Source organism: Fragaria vesca, linkage group LG3 (genome assembly GCF_000184155.1).
Source record: "Fragaria vesca subsp. vesca linkage group LG3, FraVesHawaii_1.0, whole genome shotgun sequence".
Taxonomy (NCBI): Eukaryota; Viridiplantae; Streptophyta; class Magnoliopsida; order Rosales; family Rosaceae; genus Fragaria; species Fragaria vesca.
This window is the reverse complement of record NC_020493.1, coordinates 23,347,309-23,370,408: the sequence shown is the minus strand read 5'-3', so window position 1 is coordinate 23,370,408 and position 23,100 is coordinate 23,347,309. Positions and strand designations below refer to the sequence as shown.

Here is a 23,100-nt window from a genome sequence, read left to right as displayed (position 1 = left end):
GAGAGAGAGAGAGAGTTAACTTTGGTTTGGAGCAATCAAAATGAGTCAACATTGTTTTGGGTCGAAAACAATTTTGGGCTGATTGGGATAAATGGCAGAAGAAAAGTCCGAGGCCCACTACTACAGTAAATGAACAGTGTTTTGAGCAACTCTGTAATAGTATATTGTAAATTATGTAAAGAACTGTATGAAACAATACAGCTTGCATTGAAAATGTCAAATATTTGTACAATTAATGGCTCTAATATGACACCCTCAAATTCAAAACTGCATCGGCTTGAACAACACAGGATTCTAGCTAAATTTGCTAACTTATATTTCCCTTGAACTAAACATTCCTATTCCTTTCCTCCTATTTCCCCCTCATTTACAAGATCAACTCTATCCTATATCCATCCCTACAAAACAGTTAGTTGTATGTACACATACATAAACTTACAAAACCCACAGAAAGCCCTCTTCCCTGGTTGATACTGCAGAAGTGAAGGATAGATATACTTGGCGGCCAAGTCAAGGGAGCCTTTAGTTTTTAGTTTCACAAGCACCAGTTCACATCACATCATCGCATTCAATCTTACTGATTCTTTCACTGAGAACTCTTGACACTTGGATGCGACTGAGCTGTAGAGCTGAGTTCTGCCGTAGGGTATCACCTGCTACCTGGCCCATCTTTGCATTTGAAGTCGTGAGAGACTCGCTTACATAGTGTATGTCTGGCCTGTACATGAACGAGGCCTAATACATTAGTGGTTCAAGATACTCAATAATTTCAACACACATTTCTTCTGCAAGCAAAGTTATTTTAGTAACTAATGCATTGGAAGTACATATTGAAATGAGAAGTGCATCAAGTATGTCATTTTGGTAATACAAACATGATAGTGAAGAATATGAATGACACCTAGTTGTTTCTTCTCGGGGAAAAAATGGAAGAAGTAAGCAATGGAAGATTACCTTGTCATCATTTCTGATTTGTGGCCGATAACCTGCCAGCAGGGAAACATAGTCCACGTCCAAACCAAGCATTCAAATCCCTGCAAATGCGCTCTCAGACCGAAGGAGAAGAAAATAACTGAAGAGCCATCAGTGCAAGGCTTCCAAGGTTATTGATGCTTTTGTAAAAACAGAAAGAACAAATGGAGCTTCTTCGCCAGGGTGTATAGTTGTTGGGACTATTGTGTAACCTTTTGGATCTGGATCCAAAACCATTTCACACGATATTTCTCGTGAATTAACATAATCTGTCCCACCAACTGATTCATGTAGGTATATATTGTAAGCAGCTCGGCGGCCTCGGGTTTTGAGTATCCTCATCCCAATATAGAACATCATTGAATCATGGCTGGATTGATAGTTTCTGAAACCAGCAACTGTTCTTGAGAAGCTCACACCCTAGGCAGAGAACATGTGAAAAAAGTCATTAAAAAAAATCTAGCAATAAAAAGATAATTATGGATAAATCTGCAACAGGGGGGGGCAATAAAGATACCTGTGTCAATGTAATGAATACATGAATTGGAAATGAGGCATCTGGCCCTGTGGCCCGCAATCGGAATTGTGGATTTTGATGCCATGTCTCATAGTCTTGGCAACCACCAGCACTATAACTTCGCCATTGGCCGTGAACAGAGTAGCGCATCTCTGGGGGATAGATACGGCAAACATATATTGATCGAAAATGAATTTGGAAGTCTTGCCAGGACATCCAGAATATGCCATCTTTTGACTGTTATAAGAAACACAAACAAAGTTCTGATAAGAAAAGAAAAGGAAGAAAAAGAAAACAGAAGTGACATCAATGAGATCAGACATAGATAGGCCATCAACGGTAACTCTGAGATAGAAACCTTTCTATCTGTCAGAGGAACTGAACGACTTAGGTAAACCCTCTGGGATTAGCCCAGGTGATGATGGGTGGGGGAAAGGAAACTAGAAGGTAAGACTAATATGATGTGGATAAACGTTACAATAAACAAACCTGTGGAATATGCTTCAGCTTGTGCTTCATCCTATCAGTCCATTCAGGCGATGAGTCAGACCAAGGGCCATTCCACTCGACTTCATTGGCCCATGGATTCCGAATCTGAATAAGCTTGTGACCATCCACCTCTCTCACCTGAGTTGAAAAGATTAGCTAGTGTGAGTGTGTGACTACCTTGATCAAAATTCATTTAGTTGCATATCAAAAGCAAATGTCAGGTGGACATTCCAACTCACCTGCAATAATGAGTAAGCATGACCTTGGACAATGCCACTGGAGGAAATATGTACATCTGAACCAGATGGACTTCCAGCACCCAGAAGAAATCCCTCCTGTTTGAAGCGCAACAACTGAGACCATAATCGACCACTCGCAAGATCAATTTGGGCCTGAGCACTCCTCATGTCAATCTCTTCCCCCGCACCTCCAGTGAGGTCTACAAGAGCATCTTGGACAAGTCCACCTTCTAAAGCTTCATAGGAGCCATGCAATTTGGCATATGCCTTCTCCAGTAAAGAGACCCACAACTCGTTACCTTTTCTGCTAGTAGCAAATGCTGGTTTACCCGGTGATTCGCATGGAATCCAATCATCAACAACAACAGGAACCCACTCACCCTAAAGAAAATTCAGGAGCAACGTTTGTTAGTAGTTTATATATAGGAAACAGAATAACTATATAGAAGCAAGAACTTCCGAAATACAATAGAGTAGAACACAAGTCAAGCCAAACATCATAAGACACAACAAATGATTAAAGAGTTTGGTCCCTGTCCTAGCTATTATTAAACAAAACTATCATTACTGTAGCCAGAAGTGAAGAATGTAAAGAATTTTCATCAGTCTATACTCTATATATAGATCCAACATACAATCCAAACCAGAATTTTAACTGAGCTTGAAAGTCTGAAGGCACCTGAATACAGAAGCGGACAGTGTAGATTCCTTCCTCGTTATATTCTGGAGTAATAATAACTTCCGATATTCGAGAAACTTCCGTCAGAACAGCAACAGCACTCAAAAACCAACAATCACCCAGTCGACCCTATTTAGAAAACAAAGTCACTTGTGGAAACTGCTGGCCAACGTAATAAGAATATTTAGATGTCAATTTCATAAAGGGCCTAACCTGACAAACATCAGAAGGATTCACAGTGCCAGAAAATAAGCAGGGCCGAGCACCAAGCCTGCTCTCTTTTACAATATCAGCAGGCCTCATCCATTCTGAAACGACCTAGATTCGCAAAAACCAAAATTTTAGGACATTTAAAATCACTCATTGAACATAAAAAGTGGTCAGCAAAGTCAGAGAAACTTACCTGCAACTTTGAGGGGGGATTTTCTGAATCTACAAATAATGATTGATCATTTGGAGGAAACTCCTGATCAGTAAAATTTGTTTCTCCTCTTGCACAGAGAGCTTCTTTGACAGCCAATTCAACAGAAAGCATACGTTGATTTATTTCTTCTTGTGTTTCCATCCTAGGTTTCCTAAATCTCCTGGCAAAAGAATCCATATCAACCAGAACTCCATCACGTTCTGACCTTCTTTTCCTCCCACTTGAATATTGCCCATCCGAATCAACTTCATCCCTATCATATAGTTCTACTTCGGCATGATCACTATCCCATTCATCAACCTAGTGAAGAAAAGAAAACAAAAACAAGAATCAGAAACAAACATCCTCGATATACAAGCATGGATATGTAATCATGTAATAAGATGAAAACCACATACTCTAGAAGGTGAATCTGCCCACTGCCAAGCATCTTCAGGAAAATCTATCATACTAGTGTCAGCTGACCCAACAGCTGCATGGAGAGCAGCAATGTCATCCTCCGTTAAGCACCTTCCCCATAAAAACACATCCATAATATGCATCTTAGACTCAGCCCCTTCACTATCTGACCTCCCAAATGCATCCATATCTGTAGGCGGTCTAACACCTACCCAAACTTCGGTTCCTAGCTCCCAAATAGTATTGCCCACATGCAATGGTAAACCGGTCTGGTAGCCATCAAAACCACCATCGAGATAGCAAGTGGCCTCACCTAAATCAGCATCAATTGTCATTGTTACCAAATGCCACCTGAAATGTAAGTAAGGACACCAGTGAGATTCAACAGCTATCAACAAAAAAGTACACATGGCTGAAAGAGCATGATTAAGCACTGATTCCCTCTACCCAACACTTAGTAACCAAAAATAAATAAAAAATCATGGTCGCACACACATGTACACACAAGGTTGTAAGAAGGATTATGCCAATATTATATTTACAAAAAACAATGCCAAGAATTTTGTTCGTAAAAGGATTATGCTCAAACCTTCCATCTGCAATACTAGTTGCACCAATACTCCATTCCTTTGCAACAGTAGTTTGTCTGTCGCCTTTAGTGATCAATCTAAGCCCAACTTGTCCAGCTTCAATTCCTTGCTCGGAACCGGCAACCAATATTTCCCAGCAAATTTTCTTTTGAAACTCAGTGCCTAATAGGCAAACAGGCCCAGACACGGGTTGAATCATCACTGCAATGGAAAAGCTGATCTTCTGACTTTGACAGATGCTGGATTCAATCTGGCCACAGTGCCTGCCACTTGTTGTCGGTTCATCGTCTAGAACGCATACAGCACCCGAAATTCCAGTCTGCCAATAGCATCAACAACAACAGTTTTCACAATTAGGGTTGGTGGCAGCTAATAGAATTGAAAGCAAAATGTCCAAGCTAAACTATCCCGACAGATAAATTAAGGAGATGTATAAAATATAAAAAATAAAATTGACATAAGGTTGAACAGGAAAGTTACAGCATATAAACCCCCAAGGACTTGGGTTTCTCATGGATTTATTGGTCCATGAGATGATCGATTACATGGTATCAGACTATCACCACATCAAACCCCTTGGAGGTTATCCATGCTGTGTATCTAATTATCTATATCAACCACTCACTCTCTATGTGTTCCCATCAGAGACAATCTCTCATATCCTAGAAAGCGACAATCTCGTGATATTTCAATCTAAAATATATAAGTTTATTCTAGAAGGCTGGGAATAATATTCCCAAATCCAGGCTACGACAAGACCAACCATCACAGAGAAACATTGTAATATGGAAGACAAGGTACTCTTAAGGCCTCTAGATCTCGTATTATTATCTCTGTGGATGCCATTAAGACTTAAATGTGTTGAATAAAGTCAAGTTAATATGAGATTCGCAGCCTTTTTTCATTAATAAAAATGTTGTTGCTACCACTTATAATGATTTAAATGAAACACTTTGATATTATATAAGACAGAACACCTGAAGTGCTCGCCGAGTTAGCTGAGCTGTGCGTATCCGACGCGCAATGCTTGAAACTCTCTCTCTAGCAAAAGAATCATCAAGAACTGAATCACCCCCTACTGCACGCACTGCAGCTGCCACAGCTGCAGCTTCCCTGCTGCCAGCATTAGGAATAGAAGAAATTAAAGACGCTTCTATCTCCTTCCATTTGCGTTCTTCCTTCTCCAAGAGAGCCTTTCTTCTCTCTTTGCCTTTCCCCTCCTCTTCACGTCTTTGCATCAAGAGTTCCTCTTCCATCTCCTTTTCTCTTAGGTAACTACAGAACAAATATATAATGACAATTAGTAACACCGAAAATGATCATAACATAGAGAATTCAAAATGTAAGAAAAGATTTCTACCTCTCCTGAATAATCTCAAACTGCCTACGGTCCTCTGGCATCCACTTTTTTATTTTCTTGGCACTTAAGTCTGCAAATCCTATGCTATCAAGAAAGAGTCTCAAGCGTACCTCATCCTAAAACAGACCAAGAACAATGTTATCAATATTTACAGTAGAACTAACATATCATAGCTTATCATAGCTGTCAAGCAACATTAGTCATAAATTACCTGTACTCGCTCTGCCTTAGCAGTCAAACCAAGCAAAAGAAGCAGATAACCACCAAATTTATCCCACATATATACCCATTCAGTATCAATCGCCTCTTCCAAAGCCAATATTCGTGCATGAGCACACATCTCTCTTCTGTGATCGATACTACTAGGTGGCTCATGGCGGAATGTCCTTCCATATCTCATTCTTCCGAAAAATGATCCTGCAACTAGCTCCTCATTTCTTAAGCGATCTCTCAATTTCATGACATCTGCTCTGGGAAGCACAAAATTTCCTGCCCTATCACGCATTATCGTGGGATCTCCAACTAAAAGAGCAGCTGAACTGGCAGACCTCTGTGGAGCCGAATAAGTTCCAGATAAAGCATTTCTGGTCTGCATAGTTAAGACAATAACTTCCAGTTACATACAAATACATCTCCATATTCAAAAAAAATTTCAAAAAAAAAATCAGCTTTAAAGATAAAGACACATCAAAGACGAGATGTTAACACATGTAAGAAGTTTATTATGGTGTAATAGTTAAATGCTAGTTAGTCTATGGTGATAGTATCTTTTAGTACTTCTTTAATATCATAGGTTTATAAGCATTTCATTTAATCTCAACAGTCAAATCCCATGTGGAAGGACACACATTGCTGATAAGAAGTAAGAAGTATTGCAGTAGCTTCAATACTGTTATGATATCCAACTGATAACTTTTAGTTAATTACTCTACTTAATCTGGAAAAAAAAAATTAATTGATCGAAACAAATGCACAATAAAGGTGGACAACACTACAAAAGAAAACCCAAGATGCAACAATAACAGCTCACCTAGGAGACAAATACTCACCCTTGGTGTAAGACAAGAGGGGTCCTCACTTCTTGCTATAGTAATTATTCAACTATGCCCAACCATAAAACCTAATATGTTAATTTGCTCGCTCTAGTAAGCTATATGTATTATTTATTCACAATAGCTTATCACAAAAACCCAAAAACTTATGCATGTTTGTTTCTTAAACAGTTAAATGTACATATGGGAAATTAAAAAACAATGCTTCAAGATAGCTCATAATAATATTACTCAGACCTTGGTGGCAGATCTAGCAATCGCTTGAACAACGGTTTCTTTACTAAGAAAGTGTACGGCATCTTCCATCATCTAGACATGAAAATGGAACATTTAGTTAGACAAAAGAACATGAGAGAATGAGAAAGAGATTCTATAGCATATAAAAACAAGTAATCTCAAGGCATTTTCACTAATGACATAAATTATTTCAATATTGCAATGTGGAATTAAGAGACAAAAAGAAAAATCTCAAGGAAACTGCACAAACCTTGAGGGTCAAGCAGGGACGAGAGAAAGCAAACCCAAAGGATACAACAAGAGTAATTGCTGATACAGCGGCACCAGCAAATGGTGGATAAATTTTCAAACTCGCAACAACACCCCAGCCCTCAGTTGCCAATGCAATCCCATAAAGCACAAGAAATGCAGCACTAATATGAAACACAAATCAAAAGTATCAGATAAACACATGGTCGAGCTAACCTGCATGCATGTCACATGCTGATACTAACAAGAGAGAAAGTTACACAGGATATCTGACAAACCTGACATTCTTTGCACAATCTGCATGAGCATCATAAACATAAACAGGGAGAACTCTTGGAGAATAAACAACAATAGGAGGTGAAAGAAGAACCTGCACCAAAGGTTATGTAACACAGAATCAAGGGGATTTAGATAATACAGATAAGGAAAAAAAAATTATAACTGGTGTGAGATCTAAAATAATGCAATTAGATTCAATTCAACTCACAGTCAATGCTCTCCCGGCAAGAAGAAACAAAAACAAAAAGTAGCCAACAGAAGCACCGACAAATGGTTTATCTGAATAAAGCGAGTAAAGAAGATAGGATTAGCATACAAGTGTTAAAAGCACGGTGTTGCAATAATAAGAGTGAATACAATTGTTTCACCTTCAAACCATCCAACAAGAAGTGCAGCCAGTGCCAAAAGAAAAGCGAGGAAACAAACAAAGAATGTCTGGGTCCTTGTCAAATAAAAGTTGTTTGAGGCCCAATGATGTATAGCACCAATAGCCAGTACAATCATGAGAAGAACTAAAAGAAATGATACCCCAATCTGTTGTCAAGTCAAACGAAGCCTGTTAGAGAGTCAACTGGTTCAACATAGATAGAATCTAGGACAAGAATCAATCATATCTTACCGTCCATGGTGTAACTACGACTATAACAGCTGATATTGCTCCGAGCAGAAGAAGAAGACCTATGGTTACAAAGATATACACACCCCGAGAAAGCTTCCAATTATCATCCTTCCTGAAAAAGATAAATTCCATAGCATTTCACCACAATGTCTAAACACAACACGCCATGGATTGCAGCCGCAAAACAGTTACAAGAAAAACAAAGAGTCACTTACCATTTATACAGCCCAGAGCACAGAGACAGAAATGCTGGAATGCAAATTAAAGGAAGTAAAGCAGCAAGGAAGTCACCCTTTGTAGGAACTTGGTCATCTCTAGATTTCACAACCTCGATGTAAGATGCACCGCAAAATGACACAAGGACAGCTGAAAAAAGAGGGAGTTCCATACAATTCTTGAGAAAACATAAAACACACTTCAAGTACCAATGATGTTTTTTAGAAGAAGAAAAAAAAATAGAAGTCTTAAAGCAAGAAAATTTAGAAAATTTACCCGTAAATATCCCGACACACACAGCAGAAAAATGGGAGAACCGGTAGGATGCAAACCATGAAACAATCGGCAGTACACCAGTAACCACTAAAGCAATCGCAGAAGCCATAGCCCAGCCAATGTACACAGATGATGCATAAGGAGATGTAAAGCTTTTCTGTTCACCCGTCCATCCTTTGTATCCCAAGTCATCCAAGGGCTTTGCAGACACTATTGTGCCAAGAGCTAGTACAGATCCAGCAAATAATGTTGTGCAGAAGACAAGAATAACACCCTGGCAAAGTACAAGATGAATTAGAATTGCCTGGAAATTCAAGTCAACTACAAATTTAAAAAGTGAAAAGAAGAAGCAAAGTGAGAAATCTCCAGAACAAATGATTCTGAATCCTGAAGGACTCAAAAAGTTTGAACATCAAACTACATCAATGCCATTTTAGCTATTACCACTTAAAAATAAAGCCTATGTATCCATATTCAGCATATAAGATATCACTTCATGGTCCTATGTACATACTGAGAAATGACAATTATAGAGCTAAACTGTTGTCTCTAGACCACCACCCTTCATACACCATAATTTACATGCAATTGCTCCAGATATTACAATTTAGCTTTTGGATGTAGTATTTATCATGATTTATATATCTTAAATGAACAACACATAAAGCAGTGAGATATAAGCACAACCAAGCCCACATCAGACCATGTCATGCAGTTGATATAGAACGCCAAAACCCAGTAAGAGCCAAAAACTAACAAATTTACAGTACTCAAAGGCTCACATAAAACTTAATGCGAAATGCATGGAGTAACAACCTCTTTTGTTCCCCGAATTTGTTGGTTCCCTGCAGAACCTGCACAATGTAATTGAGGAACCCAAAATTGGTAGCCATTACGGTTCCATGTTGGAATGGCAACAGAAAGGCATGCCACCATGACGGGAACAGTCAATGACAGTCCCAGAAGAACTGATGATTTGCTGCAAAAGAAAGAGCAGATGTTCAATGAAACAGGAAACAAACCAACCCACTTAGTGGCAGTTCCTACAACACAACTTCGAGAAAGTAATTGGACAAAAAACCAGATATAAAATTTATATAAATAAGTGAAAACAAGGTATTTACAATTATATTATGGTCATAAACAGTTCACAGGATGACAGTACAGTACCATAATATTGGGCATTAGAAAAATTGGTATTTTGCTTATTACATTTTGCAGAAGGTGAATGAGACGAATGAGCATTTTGACAGGAAGTCCACAACAGGAAAAAATAAAAAATAAAAAAATAATAAATTCCAAATAAAAATATGCAAGAAAGAATCAAAATAATCTAAACTCCAAACACCTATCCAAACCAGAATTCCTAAACTTAAGTGCCTTCTAAATAAAAATAAATAAAAAAGCTGAAACAGTTTCCCCAAATTAACACTCCCAAAGCACATGGACCCTCTTAAGACTTCAAAAATCTCCAATTCATGTTCATCTAGAGGCTTGATGACTAGAAACTGGTTTGGCAAGAGAGAGAATCCCTTTTAAGACAATATTATAAAGAAAGGTTGCAAGACTCCTTTACACACGAGGAAGGGGGGGAGGGGGGGAGGGGGGGGGAGGCATCTTCTGTTCATTCAGACATCATCGATCCTTTCAACAATCTTTATCCAATTTATACCAAAAAGTTGTTAAGTAAGCGCACTTTCTCCACATGTTGATGTGCCATATGCTCCATAAAACAGTAGCAGAAGGACAAATAAATGTCCGAATAAGAAAAATAAATTTTATTCATATATAAGAAAACTTTAATTGAGTGATTAAGTGAAAATAACATACCTCAAGAAGGAAAGCAATAATCCAACACAGGTGCTCAGCAGCCAAGCAACAAAACCATACTGAAGAAACATGACATTTTAAGAGTCAATATAAGCAATAATATAACATTTTTCAGACCCAAAAAAGATAAATGTCACAGTACAATCAGCAACACGAGCAGAAAAATATCAAATCCATCATCCAAACAAAATTACAATATCAAAATCAGTGGGGGAGGGAGGAGGAAGAGATGAAAGGACAGCACCAACTTCCAATCCAATAAAATATTACAGCACGGTATGTGGTAAATACCTTGCGCGGCTTAGAGGTCATGACCATTTCCTCTGCTTGAAGCGATCGAAGAAAAGCCATGATTGAACAGACGACAGGAGATAACAGCAGCACCGCAAACCCAAATTCAAACTGTAAGGATAAAATTTCGTAAGTGTTCGTACTGGTATAGTTAACTACATTGTCGCATTTATAGAACAAATTTACAAACTATACTATAAAAATGTAGAGTTAAACTAGCCCTTACTCACCTGTTGATGGGTCGCATTTATTATTTTGATTATCTTTGGACGGACAATTGCCACAGCAATTGTTTCAAGGATGAAAACAAAACTAAAGAGAACCCATGCTCTCTCTGGAGTACCTACTACATGGTGCAAAACAAGCCTAGATAATTGGAGCCATTTTTCAAGCCCATGAAGCCTCAGTTCTTCTGATAAAGATATTTGATTGGGTAAACCATTATCCACACTATTTGAGTCAGCTATGGTGATATCTGTATTGTCACGATGATCTCTATCAGCATCCAAACTGCTTCTTTGAAGTAATGCCAGAATGGTTGGATCCAAGCTCTTCTCCTTCAACATCATAGCAAAGTTAGGATCCAATCCTTTATCCTGCAAAAGATTAACTAGTTCAAGGTCACCTTGTCTTCCCCTCTTCTTTAGCATAGATGTTATCCTGGGGTCATTCAACCTTTCTTGCAAAGCAAAAGCTAAATTCAAATCCAAAGTTTGTTGATTTGCAGAATTTGATGCACTGGATTCACAGCCTTGGCTTTCAAGACCACTGCTAGAACAAACCACCAAGGTGCTACTTTGATCGCAATTTTTGTCAGTAAAGGACGTTCCCACTTCCGGCTCTTGGATTACTGAACGACAGGAGCTGCTACACAATGCTATACTAGGCCTCCCACTATCTATGCTTTTATCACTATTAATCCCCTCATGAGAACTCGCAGTTCGTAATAGAACATTACTCCAGTTATTAGCATCAACTGTGCTCTGTGTTGTGCTCCTGTTACTTGCTTCAACAACATTACCGAGGCAACCTGCTTCAACACTACCACTACGTTTCATGCTTGAGCCACAACCTTCAGACGAGCTTGATGAACTGTTATGTTCTTTTTTGCGGAAACCCTCTCTCAGTCGTATCACAGTACTCTGTAAGGCATCTCTCCTTGCAGCCAATGGGTTTGTTACAGATAAATGACGAGAAACAGAAGCACCTAATAAAACAGATGCTACAACTGCATAACTAATGCAGTGCCCCAAGTACCTGAGAAAAAGAAATGGCAATATCTAAGACGACCATGAAAAACCAAAGCAGTGGCATTACAATTAAAGTATCACTGATGCACGAACCAGTAGTGAACGCCGAAGCAAATGAGAAATATTCGAGATGTTCCAGCAACAAATAACGCTGCAACACGACTGTTAAGGAGTTCAAACCCATATAAACACGCTCCCATGTTCCAATCTACAGCATTATTGATGAGAGAAAATTAGTAAATAAATCTCATGTGATTCATACAAATAGATAAACCTGGTGATTTGATTTACCAAGAATTATCACAGCAGCTGATGTAATGGCTCCAAGCCAACGTGAGTCCTTTGCAGTAAGACCATACAGGATTGAGTACACAAGAAGAACTACAAGTGAGCCAAGGTAAAGAAGCCCAAGATGTGAAGCCCTACAATCAAGTAGCGAAATGGGAAAATGAGGAAAGTAATTGAACAAAATTCTAACAACCCGAAAGAAAAAATGCATTACATAAATGCACAAGTCTGTTATAAAAACCAACATCAATGAGACATGAACAACCATGCCATCACCCTCTTAAGGAGGGGCAAAAACCTGGAGAAAGTTCACATAGTCTAATAAGATAAGTAGATAAGATCTAGAACTTCTTCTTCTTCTTTTTTTGAAAGCGAGTTCTAGACCATTTATTAACTGCAAAGGTGATCTACTGACCATCCCCTTTCATCTGGAATAGTTTTCTATGTGCTTATAATGATTATTTAGATCATTCATTGACTGAAAAGAGATCAGTTCCCCGTCCCTCTTTTATAATGAATGTTTTCATTCAAACCAAAAAACTTCAGAATATCAACAAATCACTGTGAAAGAGGCACGCTATTCACTGTACAAGCATTAACTTCAGAGTTGGACTACCAACTCCTAACGAAGAACAAAAGGCGATAACTGATAAAATAAAACATGAACATAAGGGGCCTGCCTGCTAGATTGTCGAGGATATAACTCATTTGGATCTGGTGGTTCTGGTAAACAAGCCACAGGACCCACTTCTATACAATCAGAATAAGCAAATTTGTATGCCTTCCTCACATACTCATCTACATCTAAGCCATTTCCTGCACATATCAATAGAGATTACAGGAGGAAAACACTAGCAGAAATTACAGATTATCACTTCAATTGGATAATCGTATAAACATCTTTCAGTTGAGAAACAGAATGCATAAATATATACACACACACACACACACACAAATTAAACATGATAGGATTTGCAAGGTACCATTGAACACCATTCTACAGATAAAGAGCATGTTGATTGCCAAGGCAATTGCTGATACACCAAAAAAGAAACCGGAAGGAGAATACCGCTGAGATGCTTTTGAACCAGCTGTAACATATACAGCACATAGTTCATAGGCACAGAGAAGAGCAACGGCAAGAAGAAGAAGAATAGCAACAGCCCCTGTTAAATATAAGATTTCAAACCAAGTTTAATACTTACATAAATATGTACAAACTACAAAGACAGTATGAGAACAGAAATATGAAAGCAACAACTGAAATATTTCAAACCATAGAATTAATCGAACTAGATCCCCAACACAACCTTTAATTATCTAACTATATGTAAGTAACTTCCAGATGAGTACACACAAACCTATCAAGTATCCATCATTATTATCCCATCGACCCATCACAACCTGAATTTATTGAGCACTGAGTCACTGACATTCTTTTAACTATTTCTCTAGTTATTTACACTTTTAGTGGACCGGCAAAAAGGACCAGAGATAGTCAGCCTCAGCTAACAATGTTTATTCACTTACAATGTATGCTGAACGGATATGTGCCATAATTAAGTCATCAACCATATGGCGGCCAAGGCACCATTTGGAATATCAACTCTGTGTTCATAAAGGCAATACCTTGCTGGGCTTCATTCTTATTATCTTAAGAACTTCAGATCTTACGAACTCTTTGTATTTACTAAACTATCATATCAAGAAAAATAAAGTTGATAAGTAGGAAAAGGTCCAGGAAATACTTACTTGAGCTCTGCCATTGTGTTCGCCACCAGAGCATGATTGAATAGAAAGCCAGTAGAAGAGCAGTACCAGCCATAATTACAGCCAGACCAATTATATGTCGATCCAATATTAAAACTAGCCAGCTTCCCCAAATGATTAGTACAAGAACTGGAGAAATGACAAGAATCCATGCCGAGAGCGAGAGAAAACCACATACTATATCCAGCTGGGGACCATGTAAGATATCTGGCCATTTCCTGGCGAATATCCAACTGAAAAGACAAATGGAGGTGACAAAATTATAATGGAAGTTAAAGCCACAGTGATTGAAAGAAAAAAATGATTGTATGATTTGTTTGATACTCTAAGCATCCAAACTTAAATCAACAACATCAATTGACAAAACAAACACCGTCAATGGTCATGATAGGGTAGATAAGTACATAATTAACGTCATCATTAATTTAAAGGAACGACTAGAAGCTTCCAAAGTATCAAAGACACCAAGCTATTTTCGAATCAGCATTAATAAAGAGTGTACCAGATATGACCTATTCATTATTCCTCACTCAGTAATACGGTCAGAAAAGAAACACAACTTTCCCTCTAAGACAATGCCTCTTTGATGGAATTCGTAGTTTATCATTTGCTAACCAACCTTGTCAAAAACATGATTAAAGACAGGATAAATCCAAGTTTTTGGCATCCATGGAACTGTTCCACTTGTACAATATAAAGCATCTAAGATTGTTTGTGCTCCAGCAATGCAAACCCTCCAATAGGAAATTAATCCTTAATTCACAACTTCGGAAGAACAAACCATGCCGATGTATCAGGAAAATGAGGGTCGGGGTTCAAAATATCAGCCGATAGTCCAATATATTAGCAAATATTTCCTTTTCAGAAGGGTCAATATTTCGTCTCTCAATGAAAGCGCTCCTTGATTCCGATAAACAAACATTTCTTTCCTTCAGTTTGAGTCGATATCCTCTAAATTGAGAAAGATATAAAGCATGCAAAAGGAAAATATTTTGACAAATCATTTGGACCCATTACCATTTAATTTAAATGTGTGATACCAAAAATCTTCCCCGCGAAGTTAATACAACTCTAAACTTTGTATCCTTACCACAATAAATAACTTTATTGTTGCAGATCTTGTACACTAAACTTTATGAAGGTCTAACCAGCAACATTACAGTTAATACTCGGTTTCCAAACAAAATCGGATATAATAGGGAAGTAGATCTAGTACCCAGTTGTGACTACTGTGATAGAGAGTTTTCAAGGCAAAGTCAGATAACAACAAATGACAAAACTTGTGCACTCCTAATCTTTCACTAACAAAAATTATACACCATATCATCATGACTGCCCAAGGTTTACAAGCTCGGTACCCTCCAGGAACCAAGTGAGTCATGTTTTCTCAACAACCTGGGAGAATTTCCTAAAAAACAATTCCCAAAACTAGATACTTAATGCACCCTAATCCTCTAGTTTATTTTGGCTTTAAGCAGTACAATGACGAAATCTTTACCTAGTTACAGTTCAGGTCCGTACATTAAGAGTACAATAGTGATTAAGGTAATGCATTTGATCTATTAGTCTTAGCAAATATAGGAAGAATCTTTTTCCACCACCTGATCGGACTTGGTTCAAAAACCAAAAATGTATACTCGGCTGTTAGACATCTTAAAAATCAACCAGCTGAGTTAGAAAACATAAAAAATCTAACTCCAGAATTATCACTCCTTCACACCCAAATCTGTCACAACCAAACTCTTCTTGGAGCCCCCAAATTAACCCGAAAATTTCCAAACTTGCATACTGATTAATGAATGTACCCCTCCTTAGCCCGAATCTATAAAAACATTAAAACCAATAGGCAACCCACAATCTACATTTGCCACTGCTATCATGCAACACTAACTAAAATACAGTTCCAATGCATATATGAACAAGTACATCAAAGCAACCATGAAGTACAATCCAGTAGCATAAGTTAAGGCAATGCATTCAATCTAGTCTAGAGTGTTGGCAGCTATAGCAATTCTCGAAAACTTGATGGAAGTGAAGTTACCTGTAGATCCTCCAGGGCCTCCAATTGACAAGCCAGAGTATAGAAAAGGAAGCAGAACCCAGAACGGAGAAAAGGGTTCCTGAAATCAAACATGCGAGCAGCACGTGACGCTCGTCTCCTTCCATGGCTTCCTTCTCTCCTCACTTAGATAACACATGCATTTCCCCCCAACTTCCTTATTCAGTGGAAAGACTCCAACTTTGCTAATGAGCTGGGCACCCAGTGGCCTCAATTGGCTAGAATGGCAGTGAATTCAGGGGAAATGGGTCATTTTGGGAACTGATTACTAGGGTTTGGAGGTGGGCATGGAGGAGGAGCTGAACAAGAGTGAAAGCTCAGGTCTTGGGGGTCAACAAGAGGAGAGGAAGAAGATGATGGGATGGGAATTAGGGCTTGTTTGGTTAAAAAGATTTTGGCTTTATGTTTTGGTCGTTTTGGGTTTTCCAGATGGAGAAAGAGTAAAGATTAAAACCCTACTCACTGAGAGAAAGAGATGTATGTTTTGTGTGAACTGTTAAGTGAAAAAAGGAGATAGCTTTTTCAGATAGAGAGACACAGATAACAAAAACTGAAATTGTTTTCAATTTAAATTTTAAAAAGAAAAATCAAAAAGTAAGGAGAGTGGCCATAAAATAACAGCTATCTCTGTGCCCCTGAGGGAATGATGCTCACTTTGGGACTGTGCGCGTGTGAGACACGCGCCGATTGAGTGGAAGGAGAAGTCTCGTTGGGGATAGATGGCTACTGTCTATTGGGAGGTGGTGTGAGGTGGTTTGGAGTGAGAGTGAGAGAGTAGGAGTGGGAAATTTCAGGGCTCAATTTGTCACCATATTCAGACAAGAGAACAAAGCACGAAAATTCAATAAGACTTACCACAAAAGGGGCCACATTTATGAGTTTAATATATTAAGGGAGTCAAGATTGTTTGCCATGGGAGTGATTTCTTGAGTTAGTAGGTGTAGAATAATGTGGTTCCTACTACAGTATTTGTTTAATTAGGTAAAGAATTAGAGGAGGCTAGTATTTATATATTCTTGTGATTGACTTATGCCCAGATTTGGTCTTTCACAGAAGGAGAAGGAGGAGAGGAGCAAACTTCAAAAACTAGATGTGCTTTTGAAATGAGGTGTCCAGTCTTTGCTGCTATGTCAAATCATATGCAAACAAAACCAGAGCTAACTGTCAGCTGCACAGTTCCCCGATCTGGTTTTGGCTGAGAGCTTGACTGCCTGAGACCATTTGAACCTGGAAGGTCCGGAAGATTTCGAGTTGTTAGTTCCAAGCAGTAGCTTGACCACCATTAATGAAATGTAAAAGAGCTTCCCATTTTGCAGCAAAAGGCAATATTAATTTAGTTGCGTGTTTTGCCACCTCATAAACCAGTTTACTCATTTTATACTCTTTTCACACTCATTCTTATAAAGTTATAATTTTAATTATAAATTTACTTTATTCACCAATTAACAATACCTAAAAGAAATTTCTCTCAATTATACTTTGTTCATTTGTTCATCTTACATTCTCTTCATATATTTTGTCAAATTTAGATTTGCTCAAGGTAAGTAAAATCATTAAGTGAACAAAAATTCACATGAAATTATAAATCCAAGTTAAAAAACAAGAAAAGACTCTCAAATTTAACAACTCAATGGTATTAGTCGATATCAAATTCAGATTTGCTGAAGGTAAGTAAAATCATTAAGTGAACAAAAATTCACATAAAAGTATAAATATAAGTTAAAGAACAAAAAAAAACTCTCAAATTTAACAACTTAGTGGTATCAGTCGATATCAAGATGCACAATGTACTAAATGTATCTCTAGTAGCAACGTCTTTCATACTTTTAAGTTTCTTGAACTGATATATACATTGTTCATACATACAAACTATACAGTACAGTAGTTTGTCTATAAGAATTTACATACAAAGTTGACATGGGAAATATGAGTAAAAAAATAGACAAATCATCAACAAAGAAAAAAAAAATACAAACATTTGACCTCATATTCAGGTTAAATGCTAGTGTCTTCAGACTCATGACCTAATATAATAAATCTGGGTTAGAGTTATGAAATTTGTGTTCATCCAAAATAAAAGATAAAAAACAAAATTGTAATTTGTAACAACTTATTATCTCTTACTGTAATTTTACATCATGATATTTTGGTATTTCAATAAATCAACAATGTGAGAAGTGAACAAAGTGGTTTATAGGGTGACAATAGACGCACCCTATCAATCTTCTGTAAATAATTTCAAATGTAGGCCGTGCTGTGTGGCTATATACTTTTTCTTTGATGGTTTAGGGGTCATTACTCTTAAGTCTGTGCAGGAAGCCCTATAATGCCAAGAAAAGACTTGAGGTAAAATTACAGTATATATTGGGTTGTAAGAGATGGTGTTGGATTTCAGTAAGCTAAGAACTCTGGCAAAGATGAAAATTGCAGATCGAAATTGGGTGGAGCTGCAGATTGTTTATCACCTCACCTTTTGGTACAACAGAAAAGTTGCGTATAGGTGTAAAATGGGAAATGGATTGAAAATGAATGCCAAACCCATTACATGTTGAGCAATACGGGCTTCATTTAGGGCCTCAGTTGGTCTTAAAATTGAAGAAATGGCTGAAATGCATATACTTCAAGAGTATGGTCATAAAGTCGTAGGTTGACCTTTTTGAAATTAGAATCCTAAAATACGTATGTGATCAAAAACGTAATGGATCCCCTAGATGCAAAACTAGTTGAAGGAGAACATAGACCTCGATCATCATCTCTTACATTTTCAACCAAAAAGGTGATCATGGAAAACAGGTTTCAAGCTCATTAGCTCACAACACATTGAGTCATCATTGTTGCTCCTAACCAGGTGGCCAACCTATATTTTTCCAACAACGGTACTAGTAGTTAGCCGAAAATGACTTCCATCTGGTTCTTAAATTTATAGTCTTCTCTGCAAATGCATCTAGCTTTTTCGTGTTTAAACAAGACACGCAGCCGCTCTTTAATGGAATCTTAACTTACTTGGAAGAAGATGATCATTTTACAATGAGAGAACCTCGAATGGAATTCCAAGAGGAGCGCACTCGTATTTGTAAAATGCAAAGTGGCTCTTGGTGAGGACAATGGTGCTGGTACTGCTAAGTGCGCTAACTAAGTGTCTCTCTGGGATCTCATATTCTAACAAAAGGCGTCTGATCGAGCAGTATGGGACGCATCCACCACAGAATTGAATAAAGGACTGTCATCCACTCACATGCAGAATCTCATCCCAACCTAACTTTTCCCAAACAGCATATTCTTGACTCCACCACCCAAAATCAAGTTTGAAATATGCAGGAACAATCCATATAAAAATGGAACGTAAAAGAGAGCCTTTTCCAAGCAAAACCAGAAGCAGATATTAGAGTTGTAATGCTCAAGATTGGATAAGAATTAGGACCCGAGAGAAACTGATTCCATTCATTCATCAACTAACAAGCAACTCCAAGGAGATCAAGGAGTATACAAACAAATAGAGTACAGAGCTAGAGTTATAAAACAGAAAAGGGCCTCTGTTTCTTTAAGCTTTTGAGAAACTTGGCCACTTCCTTCCTTCCTTGCTTCCTTGCTTCCTTCCTTCACATCCACCCACTTACATGGAGAGATTCTTTTACTAAAAAACAAAGAGTCAAAACTTGCCACTAGAGAGAGAAAAAGGGACCATCACATGATTTACTACTAGACCAGTGCCACAGCCCAACCTAAGAGTGAAAAAGGGTATACAGAGGAGAAGAGAGAAAAGGGTATTACACTAGATTGAATGATACACATTGGGGAGGAAACCAGATGGTGAAAATGGTTTCTTAACTACTTCATGGGCAATTTGAGTTTCTACCTGGTCCTCCATAGTAAAAGTAGTGACCCCAATCCCCATTACTTCCTGTCTGAACATCATAGCAATTTGACTGCTCAGTGAAGGTGCCTAACCCTTTGGGGGCTTTGAGATTATTGGAGCTATCAACAACTTGAATGTTCCTGAAATAACTTGATTTTCCAAAACCCTCCTCTGGGAAACGACCACTGCCCATTTGAGTTGAGGTGTGCCGGCCGTCCGACTCTGAATTTACAACCTCACCTCCCCACTCAATCATGGAAGCACTGTCGGCCAAGTAGGAGAACAGGAAAGAAGGCCAATATCCCAACACATAGTCATTGCCAAACTGCATCCACCAATGCCCCTCCTTTGGATCCTACAAAATATACAAGTTCATCCCAGGTGAGTATAAAACGGTAAAGAAATTAATATCTACTAATTTACTGCAAAGGTGATCCTGGCCTAAGCAAAGGAGTGCCAAGCTAGAAAAGCCTGGCAGTGAGAAACAAGATAAGGTCCTTTTCACCTTCACCCATGACATTCATGCAATGAAAGGTAGATGAAAATTGGGAATTTGTCAATGTCTGGCTTGCACAAGCAATAGTGTCCTTTTTATCATCTACAGTGATGGGAATCAGGGATCCAAAAACAAAATGCCAAAGAGATTCATAGCATCTGATTTCTGATCCCCACACCCAACATCTCAGAGAACTTCACATCATTGAAGATGTATTTCCTCTTTAGCAATTTCATTTCTCTTTCCACTCTTTTACACCAAACTATTATGTTAGCCTTTGGTTTTTACCTTCCACACAAGTATACTGATATCATATTGGGAAGTCCGGAAGCTTGACACAGGAGAGATGCTTGCACCCATTGCTATTTCACTGTTGATCTGAATAAACCCTGAGCACAGAAGGTTGTAGCAACCAGTGGCTTGATATGCATCACTCTGTAAACATAGCCATGAAAGTTAGGGAAAGGCAACAAGACAAGGGAAGAGAGCTCAAAATGCAGACACAAATATAAGTAAGTGTAAGTATTGTTTAGAAGCTTACAGTCCAACACACAAATATAAGTAAGCGGAAGCATTGTTTAGAAGCTTACAGTCCAATAGGTAAACAGTCTGGTGTTGTTGTCACCATAGAGGTCTGGGCTGACCTGTTGTTATGCATCAACAAGTATCAAGATCAATAATTCAACTTCAGAAAAGAAAAAATAAGGACTCAATCATTTCTGGCCTTGAGGAATAAGGTGAATAAAAAATAGTACCTGCCAACCAGCTTCAATGCTGTTCAGGTCTTCACCAAAAGACCCTCCTAATATCCAAAGCTGAGACAAGCTGAACTCATTAGGCTGTTGAATCTTGGGCTCCCAGACATTGATGGTTGCTTTTGCTCCATAATACTTGTCTCCATTTACATAGGCAATTGCATGCTAATCATTCCCAACAGAAAATGAACAGATCATTAGAAACAGAATCAAGTAAACTAGTGAAAGGAACCCCAGTGCAAGACACCTAATTTCTTTCAAATGTACACAAAGCTTTAATCTTTACCTGATGACCACTCTCATTGACAAGATCAGGATCTGCAGATTTTGGAATGGTTTTCTGCTTCTTCCTCCCATATCTTTTGACTGAGCTTGCTCTGAGAATATCATCTTTCTTCGTCCTCCTCACGGGTATGGTATCTTCAGGGCATCTACCATTCACATGCCACAGCTGGGTGTTTGGCTTTTCTTTCGGTTTTTCAGCTACTTTGTTTTCTTGAAACAAGCCTTCTGGGTGGTAGTTAGGCCTCATCTAGTCAACCAAACAGATCCAAAACACTTAGAAACAAAGCACAAAACAAAAGGAGAAAAACAATAAAGGTTCATGGTGGAGGAAAATGAACCTGAATTTTGTGGTCTTTGAGGAAAGGGTGATCAAAAGCAGGTTGCTGAGAGATGTGAACACAGTCTATTATATCACCATCCGGGCTCTGATAACAATCAAAAACCAGAATATAATGTTAGATCTTAGATAACAAAAGCAGTGTGCAGTATGATTATGAAATGCTTCTGAACAACTAACAATGAAGATATTACATTTTAAGTCTGAGGCAACTCAGTTAGAGCAAAAGAAGTCATATATGCTATGCCTGGTCACTGAGACAGTGTTTCATCATAACAATGAGACTTAAATCTCACAATAACGCCTGAAATTTTGTTTTTCTTTTCATTCTGCTGATTTCCATTATTGCTTCAATAACTCTCTTTAAAGGGAAATCATTGCAGAGTGAGAGAAAGCAAGGAATCAGAAAATAAAATCATTGCTTTATAAAAAAAAAAATCCAGGAAAAAAAACAGTGGAAATCACATAACCGAACCAGAAGCCTACTCATTTGCAGTTACACCCCATTTGATTTCTGGGAAATCAACAAGGACAAACCATGAACACCTCCCAGGAATGAAAACACAAACATTTACCCCCACAGCCATAAAACCCACTTTTCATTCAAAAGAATGGAACTTCAAGTATAATATATTTGCCCTTCACTTTTCACCACTTTCCCAGCAACCAAAGAAAGCAAAACCGAAGAAAGTCCAATGAAGAAAGAAGAAGATAAAGTGAAAGAAATAGAGAGAAAACGGAAAAACCTTGATGCTTTTCACAGCAGGCTTGTTCAAACGGTTGAGGTGCTTCTGGACCTCAAGCTTCTGTTTTGATGAAGCAGTCAATCTGGCCTCACAGCATAGAGAGATGAACAACAACCCCCATAAGCAAACCAGCACTGGTAGAGCTACCCTAGACCTCCCTCTGCTAAACTGAGCAGAACCCATTTTGCAAATCAAAAGACCCAACGGCTCAAAATCAAAGCAGGGCTCTTTTTCTCTCTCTCTTTCTCACACAAACACAGAGAGGAACCACACTACAGAAACAAGCCAGTAGTGCAGTTTCAATTAGAAGTGAAGCACATTGAGCATCACTGAGTTGTCTCAAAACCCCAAAATGAAAATGAAACTGACCAAGGTGGGTGTGGTTCTTCACACAACACTCCAATAAAACCGACCACCACTGCCTCTCTCTCTCTCTAAAAGAACCCACTTTGGCACTTTGTCGTTTTCTCTCTCTACTTTCTTTCACATTTCAAGAACTGCACATCTCTTCCTTTCTTGTCATTTTCCCTCTCTTCTCTC

The 23,100-nt window shown here is 38.3% G+C and overlaps 2 protein-coding genes across 2 annotated transcripts; both read right to left on the bottom strand.

Moving 5' to 3' along the window:
* Positions 1-189: 189 nt before the first annotated feature.
* Positions 190-16,359, bottom strand: LOC101315416. Its single transcript, XM_004294906.1, has 31 exons — positions 16,068-16,359; positions 14,009-14,259; positions 13,240-13,422; positions 12,937-13,072; positions 12,260-12,390; positions 12,062-12,176; positions 10,949-11,975; positions 10,719-10,829; positions 10,428-10,486; positions 9,414-9,576; positions 8,598-8,871; positions 8,321-8,471; positions 8,106-8,217; positions 7,855-8,020; positions 7,695-7,765; positions 7,486-7,577; positions 7,209-7,371; positions 6,959-7,030; positions 5,881-6,258; positions 5,670-5,785; positions 5,287-5,584; positions 4,309-4,628; positions 3,719-4,070; positions 3,300-3,620; positions 3,110-3,214; positions 2,897-3,025; positions 2,218-2,598; positions 1,979-2,116; positions 1,490-1,726; positions 955-1,392; positions 190-718 (listed from the first exon to the last, which is right to left on the bottom strand). The coding sequence occupies exons 1-30, from the start codon at positions 16,190-16,192 to the stop codon at positions 1,084-1,086; spliced, it is 6,486 nt and encodes a 2,161-aa protein (XP_004294954.1). The 5' UTR covers positions 16,193-16,359; the 3' UTR covers positions 190-718; positions 955-1,083.
* Positions 16,360-19,531: 3,172 nt separating this feature from the next.
* LOC101315128 lies at positions 19,532-22,994 on the bottom strand. Its single transcript, XM_004294905.1, has 8 exons — positions 22,561-22,994; positions 21,816-21,902; positions 21,479-21,724; positions 21,193-21,357; positions 21,028-21,081; positions 20,726-20,872; positions 19,942-20,296; positions 19,532-19,807 (listed from the first exon to the last, which is right to left on the bottom strand). The coding sequence occupies exons 1-8, from the start codon at positions 22,741-22,743 to the stop codon at positions 19,785-19,787; spliced, it is 1,260 nt and encodes a 419-aa protein (XP_004294953.1). The 5' UTR covers positions 22,744-22,994; the 3' UTR covers positions 19,532-19,784.
* Between the last annotated feature and the right edge of the window lie 106 nt (positions 22,995-23,100).

Excerpts from the sequence above, each read along its gene's own strand:
- LOC101315128 (XM_004294905.1), bottom strand. The coding sequence starts at position 22,743 with ATGGGTTCTGCTCAGTTTAGCAGAGGGAGGTCTAGGGTAGCTCTACCA. Across the intron at positions 21,082-21,192 it reads GCATTGAAGCTGGTTGGCAG|GTCAGCCCAGACCTCTATGG; the intron begins GTACTATTTTTT and ends GCATAACAACAG. Across the intron at positions 20,297-20,725 it reads TCAGTATACTTGTGTGGAAG|GATCCAAAGGAGGGGCATTG; the intron begins GTAAAAACCAAA and ends TATATTTTGTAG.
- LOC101315416 (XM_004294906.1), bottom strand. The coding sequence starts at position 16,192 with ATGGAAGGAGACGAGCGTCACGTGCTGCTCGCATGTTTGATTTCAGGA. Across the intron at positions 8,021-8,105 it reads TCGTAGTTACACCATGGACG|ATTGGGGTATCATTTCTTTT; the intron begins GTAAGATATGAT and ends ACTTGACAACAG. Across the intron at positions 1,393-1,489 it reads TATTCATTACATTGACACAG|GGTGTGAGCTTCTCAAGAAC; the intron begins GTATCTTTATTG and ends TTCTCTGCCTAG.